Below are 8,677 nucleotides of genomic sequence, written 5' to 3'. Positions count from 1 at the left end.
TCTCCACTTCAGAAGGATGCAAAATTATATCCCAAAGGATAGTCCTGAAAGAAAGCAAATGACATGAATGTGCACTTAAAGTCACTCTTGTCTCATAATTGAGATGCATCCATCTCTGAGTATATAGTTGGTCTCTAAACAATGTTGTGGCAGGAATTTTAAAAGGAATTATGTTTTTTATTTATTTCTCCAAGACAAGAGTTTCTTTAATTAATGCTGATTTTCTGCTCCCTCCTCCACTTCTATCTCTATCAAAGCTCACAAATTTGGTCAAGTATGGATCTCATGGCACTGAAAGATATAAGGAAATGGAAAACCAGTCTGTAAGTTCATTTGAAACCAAGTAATAGAGAAAACAGAGAGCAGAAGCTGTCTTCCCTCAAAGGAATCAGTAGATGAGCTCTGAGCCAGCCTGGTCCAAACACAATCAAGAGAGCTTTGAACTTGACTTTTCGTTTATTCCCAGTTTAGTTTAATGTATTGGCTTTTTCCTCAACCTGTCAGTTGTCATATTGATAGCCAGTGTTGAAGCTGAAAGGAAACAGAAGCCATTATTTATTTGATAATATATTATTGACTTCAATGATAGTGATGAGAGTAAGTATGAAATAAGGGAGATGACAAATCTTGAATTACAGAAAAGCAGGAAAAATGGACTACCAGTATTATTTTCAGAATGAATCCCAGTTTCTATTAACAACCAGCTTGTCTTATACAGCGATCATTTAATAATTGGACAGTTTTAAAATGCACAACAGTTGGACATTAGGGAAACATAACTAAGATACTAGTTGCATCATAAGATAGGCACATGGTTTAATGTTTTGTTAAGATGCTTAAAGAAGATTAACGTTCAACAATCATGATGTTTTTCTGCTATTGATGCTGGCTATTTGGAAACAGTAACTTAAGTCAATACACAGGCCTCAGTGATTGACACATCATCCAGGAACTCCATTGTCAGAGCCCCACTCCTGCTTTTTTCAAATTATGCCTTTCTACTTTTTGTCTGTTTTCCCAACCTCCATAATTTAAATCCAAAACTGCTGAAAAGATATGTTATACCACTATGTCTTTGGGTTCAAATGTTCAGAATTGTGCAGAAATATGTGCATATAGCCCATGTCTGCATGTTCATGTGCAGTAATTACAGAGAAAATATGGAAACACACACATTTGAAATCTTGAGTCATAATCACTTACATTTGAGGTATTAAAATATAAGGGAAGATATCTCTACTATAATATCACTCTAAAATATATAGAAAGAATTCTCCCTCATATATAGCGAGTATTTTGCCTATTCAGTTTCTTGCGTTTGTTTCAAACTAAATATAAAGAGCCAAATTTTCACCTTATTTTTCAGGACCAGCACCTGAATCTGAATCAGCAATGCAACTGGGGTCAAGTTTTGAGCTATTGTACATAATTATTAGTTAGTTTTAACCACGAAGGCAAAAAACAATACAGTATGAATGTTGATAATAGTGCAGAATGGGATATTTGTATCCTTTTTCACTTTTAGCAAAGAGTTTTTCAACAGGCTCATTTTATTTGCTAAGTCGAAGGCCTCATTGGAAACTTATAGCATATTTGTCATGGTTGCTTAAAGACCATCCATGCAAAATAAGGAACATGTTCAACCTGTAAGCATATGGGGAAAACCTATTACATTTCTGTATCGGGTCATCTCAGCATAACCATTTTGTAAGTGAGTTCTTGTCACAGGATATTTGCTTGCCTCTTTGTCATGACTGGTGGCACATATCTGGAGTTTGAGGTAGAAACCGTCAATCCAGATCCCTATGAAATAACTTATGTGAGGGGAGAAGCATCTCATAATACTTAATTTTTAAAAAAACTGCATGATGGTCTGGAATCGATCATTGCCAAGATGTCCTTTGATGAGATCTCACCATGATTGCATATGAACAAAAATGCTTGGAACTAGATCTGCTGTGGGATAACCTCATGGACTCTATAGGGTCATATTGTTAAAATGGTAAAAGATAGGTACCAAAAGTCCTACAAGGCCGATGCACATGGCATTTTCCCACCCACAAAGCAACATACTGGCAAAAAGGCAGAAAGGAATCAAACCCACTTTCATTTGCCAGTCAAACTTGCTAAGGGTGCAAAGGAGTGGGCAGGGAGGTAGGGAGAAGGAATACACACCTTAAACTGCCTCACGTTCCCTTGTGCCACAAGATGGTGTTCGTTCTCAGGTGTGATGCAGTAAGCTAGTCTCTAAACAAGAGTGGAGGCACACAGGAAAGAAAGTTAGCCATGTTAAATGGGTTAGATCTGCAGATAGGGGATGTTATCCCTGGGTTTACAGGGAAATAGTGTGAGTTTTCTCTAAATCAGTGACTTAATTTTTAATATCATTGAGCCCAGAGGGGACCTAATCATTGAGAGACAAAAGTGTATTATAATTTATGAGCTTCTTGATGGTAGTCCTAATCTCACAGCAACAACAGAATGTTTATGATAAAGTTTAGCTGGTCCCCCCAACATGGGAAAAGGGCCCCAGGAGCTACTTGGCATCACAGCCCTTGAACTTCCTGAATGCAAGGATTGCTGGAGGCTAGTAACAATGCAAACAGGTGAAGAAAGGTGCATGGGAGGGTACCCCTCCATATTGTCCACAAAGCCTAGGTTGTAGTGTCATTTGGGAGCACACACAAACATTGCTTTGGCATACACTTCCATGGGCACTATGCATGCCTCTAGGAGCTCCTGCTGGAGAGGTTCCCTCCTCTCTCCCTCTATTGCAAGCTGAATAGCCACAATTTAGCCCTTGATATCTTATACTTATACTAAGAATTTTGGGCATGGCTTCCCCTTTATCTGCAGCCCTTTTATTTTTGGGTATTGCTAAGGTTCAAGCTTTGTGAGCAAACCTGAGCTTGCCCTTGTGTCATTTTGTGTCATTAGCTTTTGCAAGCAGGTGAAACTCAGTGGGCTAAAGTGAATTCTGCTGTGAGGTTTTGGTGTCGCTTGAAAGGGATCTGCAAACGCAAGAGAACTGAACAAAATAAAGGGTTTGCACAAACCCCAGTGAAAAGAAAGCCAAAGGTTTTGCAGAACATTGATTGCACGGGGCTGGATTGTAACCCTACAAACTAGCAGGAGTAAAGGGCAGTGCGGGAATCAGATTGTAACTCAGAGGACCTCAGTCAGGTTCCTGGCTCCCTGTCTGCACTGGTTTTGCTAATTAACCTGGTGTGTTGGGGGGTGGAGTCAAGTCTTCTTCTGCTCCCTGCCCACTCTCATCCATCTGAGCAGGAGAAGGAATAGCTGACAAGCAGTGGTCGCTGTCTTCTCCATGCTTGTACTGCCGTTAGCTTGCACAGTGGTATAAGAAGGATTAGACTCCCTCTTACTCCCCTGTGCATGCAAGAGGGCTCACAGTTGAGCCTATGGAATTGTCTTTCTTACCTTTCTCTTGTCCTAACATATTAGGAGACTATTTGAATTTGAGGCTCAGAAATAAAAGATTGAACTATAATAATATGCCTGGCTACCTCACAACTCTATTTGCATAATAGGTTTAAAAGATAATTAAATTCTACCTGAACTAAAGGGCCTGATCCAAAACCTTTTGAAGTCAATTGGCACCTTTCCATTGGCCTCAGCAGGTTTTGCATCAGACCCACAGTGCATTTTCTGCACTTGTTCCACACACAGATCTTCTGCTGAGGTCAATAGAACATCTGCGTGCAGAACACATGAACAATATGAAGGGTTCCTGTCATTTGCTGGGGAGAAGAAAGGGAAAATTGTTGGAATTGTTGGGTATATAAACCATAAAATGCTTCTTTGTGGCAGTCTGAATTTTGACAAACCTAGGGGCATCTTTTCAGATTATGGATAGATACTATGATTGAAATCCAACTGTTTGCAATAAACCAGATAATATTCAAACTGTGCTTGCCTGAGTTTTAAAATACTGGACTATAAGGCACATAAAACAATCAACATTTCAATGTCTTAGGAGTACGTTTGGTATTTTTAAAGGGCTGAAAACAGATCTAAAGGTGGCTTTACTTTCTAAGTCCTATTTGTGGATTCCTTTGGAGCATGGATAAGAATTTCCAGTGACAGTGATGAGAAAATTAATATGATCAGTGAATCTTAAACTTGTGTCATTTTGAAATGGTAATTTGAGGCAAGTACAGAGCAGTGAGATTGTAATGAAAAATAATTAGATGTATTTTTTTCACCATAGAAACCAGGTTCCTCTTAAGCAGAACAATAACACACTAGATTAACATTACACACAATAACACTACGTTAAAAGAACATTTTTAAGGTAGCAAAGTCAAGCACTCAGAAGTTAGGAAATTAGGTCAGAATTAGGGTTGCTTATGCAACCGTTCTTCAGCCCCTTTCTGTGTATGCATTTGATAGTCTTTCCTTACATGACCACATACTAGTTTTGCCACAAAATGCCTGCCTCAGTCAGTGTAAAGGACGGATGGTGCTCAATTCATGAGCAGCTATTCAATATTCTATTTTCTCTTCATTGTTCAGTGTGTTGCCTCATGCCTTATTTCCTGCATGTTATTCAAACCCTGCTCTGAAGATAGAACTATTAATTTCCACGTGGGCTTTTCTATGGTGCTCATCATTACAGTATCTGAGTGGTAGACAAACATTAATTTATTTTTCAGCATCCCTGTTAAATGAGGAGGTGTTATCCTCATTTGACAGATGGGGAACTGAGGCATATTGAGTCAAAAGTATCCACTAATATTGAGTGCCCAGTTTGAGATGCCTGGGATTGAATTTTTCAGAGCACTTAGCATTATGTAGCACTTTGTGGTATATCTTCAAAGCAATGCTCCCCTTGCTCCAGTTGCTGCTGTGAGTGCTCAGGACTTCTGCAGATCAGACCCCAGGCACCAGGAAGGAACACTCAATTAGTGACCACCTGAAAAGGTTTGTTTTAAGTGACTTGGCCAGTATCACACAAGAACTCTGTGGCAGAGGTAGGGGTAGAATCCAATTCCCCAGGACAACATTCAACTGCCTTAACCATGAGACCCTCTTTTCTCTTCCTGTGGTCCCCTGCCTCATTTTACTACTTGGGCTAAATGGGAAACCGGAATTCCATTTCATAAAAACTTTCACGATTTCAATATTTGTTTTTATTCTACATCCAAACAACACAGGGAGCTTTCACAAAAACGTGTGTGTGTGTGTGTGTGAGAGAGAGAGAGCTCCTCCCCAACCCCAAATAGCCAAGATTTTAGGGGTCTTAGACACTCACCTCTGATGTGGAAGACCGAGACAAGTCCCTACTCCAAATCAGAAAGACCAACAACATGGATGTCCCACATCCCAGCTTTCATCAAAAAATTTCAATTGAGCTCTATCCCCTACACGCCTTTTAACTTCTGTAACAAATGTAACAAGGGCCCTACAGATATCATCTCCAGAGCAGGTCCAGCCTGTGAAGTTAATGAGGCAGGGGTCATGTGGAAAAAATATGTGATCATGTGATTTAAGACTGCAATGTATGTGCAATATTGGGCAGGGCCGGATTAATGCAGGGGCTTTAGGGGCTGCAGCTCAGGGCCTCTGGCTAAGGGGGGCCCCGCGGGCCGGCTGCGGTCCACTGCTTCTTTTCATCTGGCCCATGGCAAGTCTCTGCGCTGCGGGCCGGACACCGGTCCCTGAGCCTCGGTGCCCCCCTGGGGCTGGAGCCATGAGCGCTAGTTCGCCAATGTGCCCCTGCAGCCCCTAGGCGAAGGGGTTCAGTGAATCTCTGCACGCTGCCCCCAGCGCTGGTTCTGCAGCCCCCATTGGCCGGGTACCGCGGCCAATGGGAGCTGCGGGGGCAGCGCCTCCAGGCATGGGCAGCATTCATTGCGCAGAGCGGCCTGGCCCCTGTGCCTAGGATCCGGACATGCTGGCCACCTAGGGGAGCCAGGGCAGGCAGGGATCCTGCCTTAGCCCTGCTGCGCCGCTGACCAGGAGCCGCCCGAGGTAAGCACCTCTCAGCTGGAGCCTGCACCCCCGCCTGCACCCTAACCCCCTGTCCCATCCCTGGACCCACCCCAGAGCCCACCCCCCAACTAGATCTGCACCCCCCTCCCACACCTCCGTCCACTCCCCCACTCCAAACCCCCAGGGGCCCCATGAAATCTAATAGCCCCGGGCCCACAGGAGAGTTAATCCAGCTCTGAAAGAGGGCCAAATTAAGATTTCACAGGCAATCTTAATTCTGGCATTTACTAACTTCTGAATGCTTGACTTTGCAACCCTGATGTTCTTTTAATGTAGTTTGCCTGTAATTTCCTATAACATATAAAACAATATAGATCCTAAAAACACCTATAAAACAAAAAACAACATCCATCATATGATGTGATATATTTACACCTACAAGGTACATCAACAGGGTTGGAACATTTAGACCCACCCCACAGACCTCTGCTACTTGAATTAATGGAGTAACTGATAGCAGTAGTAGGTTGTCATCCTCTTTGTTGAACAACACTGGAGGGGGATGAGACAATTTGCCAGTGGGTTTTGCAGACATTTGCTGACAGCAAAGGAATGGTGAGACACAGGAATCTTGGGTTCCGTTCAAGGCTGCGGAGGGGAGTTTGTCTAGTGGGCACAGACTCTTCTGCACATTTCCACCAAAGCTTGAATTTCTTTTGTCCCATCCCCTCCAACCTGCCTGTCTCAGCCCTGTGTATTCTGCACCCCTGGTTCCTCATCTCAGTCTTCACTCCTCAGGAGACTGTTCACCCAAGTGCCAGTCTCCGTGTCCAGCAAGTCCTAGTCTCACCCCTCTGGACTCCCCAGACCAATCCCCTTGCCCAGCAATTCCCAGTCCTCCCCCAAACATGCACTTGCCCATGTTTCCCATCCCCACAGAATCTCAGTCCCAATCTGCCTCCCAAGGATCCTCATCCAATCTTAGTGTCCCCCAGCCCCACTCATTGTCCACTCTTTACTCACCTACTGGCTCTGGTATCTCCCCATTTCCCTCCCTAGCCACTCCCAGTCTCCATCCCAACCTAACTCCCATTCCCAGTTTCCCTTCCCTATCCCCCCCCACAGCCTCAGTCTTGCCCCACCCCTTTGTCCTTTTCCCAATCTACTCCCCTTTCCTCTTTCACAGGTCCTACTCTTGCCCCTCTGCATTCAATTCAGGCAGCTGCCTGGGTCCAGCATGAGTGTCATTGAGAGTACAGGAGAGACAGTCTCCCTGCTCTCAGTTCAGGTGCCTGGCAGAGCCTGCAGGAGCCCAGAGCTGCAATTGCAGGGAACAATATGGAGCATCCCAGTGTGGACTGAATCTTTGGGGAATCTAGCTGCAAAAATCTAACAACTTGTCTACTTGAAAGTTAATTTGGATAAGGATATGGTGTTAATTTAAAGCTTAATCACTATTCCTGAATAGCTGTAGACAAGCCTTAAGAAGTCTTTACTGAGCGCATGTGAACGGCTATTTTTCAAAGCTTATTACTTGCCCACGTTTCAGCAGATTTCCATAGGGATAGCAAAAGGCACATTCCTGACACAAAGTCTACCCCCTGCCAAATTCCAAGTCCCTGTTCCAAAGCATGGGGGCTCTAGAGCAATTCAAATTTTCCCCAGAATTTTTTAATACGGGAAATAGGACTTATTTTTCACAACTTCATTTTTGATAATGATTCCTCTATTTTGGCTGAAGTTTTCCAAGAATATTCAGCCTGAGGTAGACCCCCAGCATGAAAAAATTATAAGCAACCGAAAACAGGGTCTATGAATGGGAACTGTCAAGCAACCTTCAAAATAGATGATGTCACTAGCTCTATAATTACCCACCCTCCAACTTTTTTTAAAATATCAGCTATACAATAAACATTTGGAACCATATTTTCAGATGAGTGGCCTAATCTATTTTAATCACCTCAATGAAGTGCCCAGATTTTCAGAGATGCACAAGACTCCTGTTGAGAATCATGGGCCAAATTGCTGTCTAGAGAAAGCATCTGGACTGGGTCCACTCTTTATTCTGGATGTTTTATCTGAAGGCATCCATTTATATATATTTCTACAGTTGAGAAAAATCTACTAATTCAACTTTAAAATGTGCATTAAAAATGCTTTTATGAACTACAGTGGGGCATTCTGGCAGACTAATTTCTGTCTAGAAACTGGAATAGGGTGTATTAAATCCAGTTCGTAATTCTAACCCGTTAGAAAGCTGGATCTGAAAGGTCACATAACGAGGAATGTGTCTGGGGAGCTAGAGAAGCAAACTGTTAGCGCAAATCCAGTACATTCATTTCATAATAACATTTCATGACCTTTTATTAGCACTCCACTTACTTCTTTAAAGGTCCCACGCACGTTCAGAAATTTATAGATAATGTAGGCAGGCACCAGGATCATTGAAGATAATGCTATTCCCCAGCCAATGCGATTTGCCCAGAGAGGGAAGGTGTAGTCATCATAGGTCAGAGGTTTGAAGTTTATAATACTGACTATCACCACAAACTAAGGAAGGAAAAATAGAAAGAACCACAATTTTAGTCCTTTGGGAAAACTCCAAGTGGAAAACAAGCCTCATCTGTTAGATCAGGCAGGCTGCCCAGTGCAAAGGGGATACTTAGACCAGTGCAATAGGCCCTACCTTCAGCCTGTTTACAATGTGTCCCTTTTAGAAGAC

At 42.8% G+C, this 8,677-nt stretch overlaps 1 protein-coding gene across 1 annotated transcript in view; it reads right to left on the bottom strand.

The window, feature by feature from the left end:
* Positions 1–507: 507 nt before the first annotated feature.
* Positions 508–8,677, bottom strand: part of SLC6A2 (solute carrier family 6 member 2) — a 119,910-nt gene continuing 111,740 nt past the window's right edge. Inside the window, exons 12-14 of the mRNA XM_065416415.1 lie at positions 8,338–8,505; positions 2,176–2,247; positions 508–531 (exon numbers count right to left, since the gene is read on the bottom strand). Coding sequence (XP_065272487.1) covers positions 508–531; positions 2,176–2,247; positions 8,338–8,505 — 264 coding nt within the window. The remainder of the gene's footprint in view (positions 532–2,175; positions 2,248–8,337; positions 8,506–8,677) is intronic.

This window comes from Emys orbicularis, chromosome 14, assembly GCF_028017835.1.
Source record: "Emys orbicularis isolate rEmyOrb1 chromosome 14, rEmyOrb1.hap1, whole genome shotgun sequence".
Classification (NCBI taxonomy): domain Eukaryota; kingdom Metazoa; phylum Chordata; order Testudines; family Emydidae; genus Emys; species Emys orbicularis.
The sequence above is the reverse complement of the archived record's forward strand: the minus strand, read 5'-3'. Positions and strand labels throughout refer to the sequence as shown.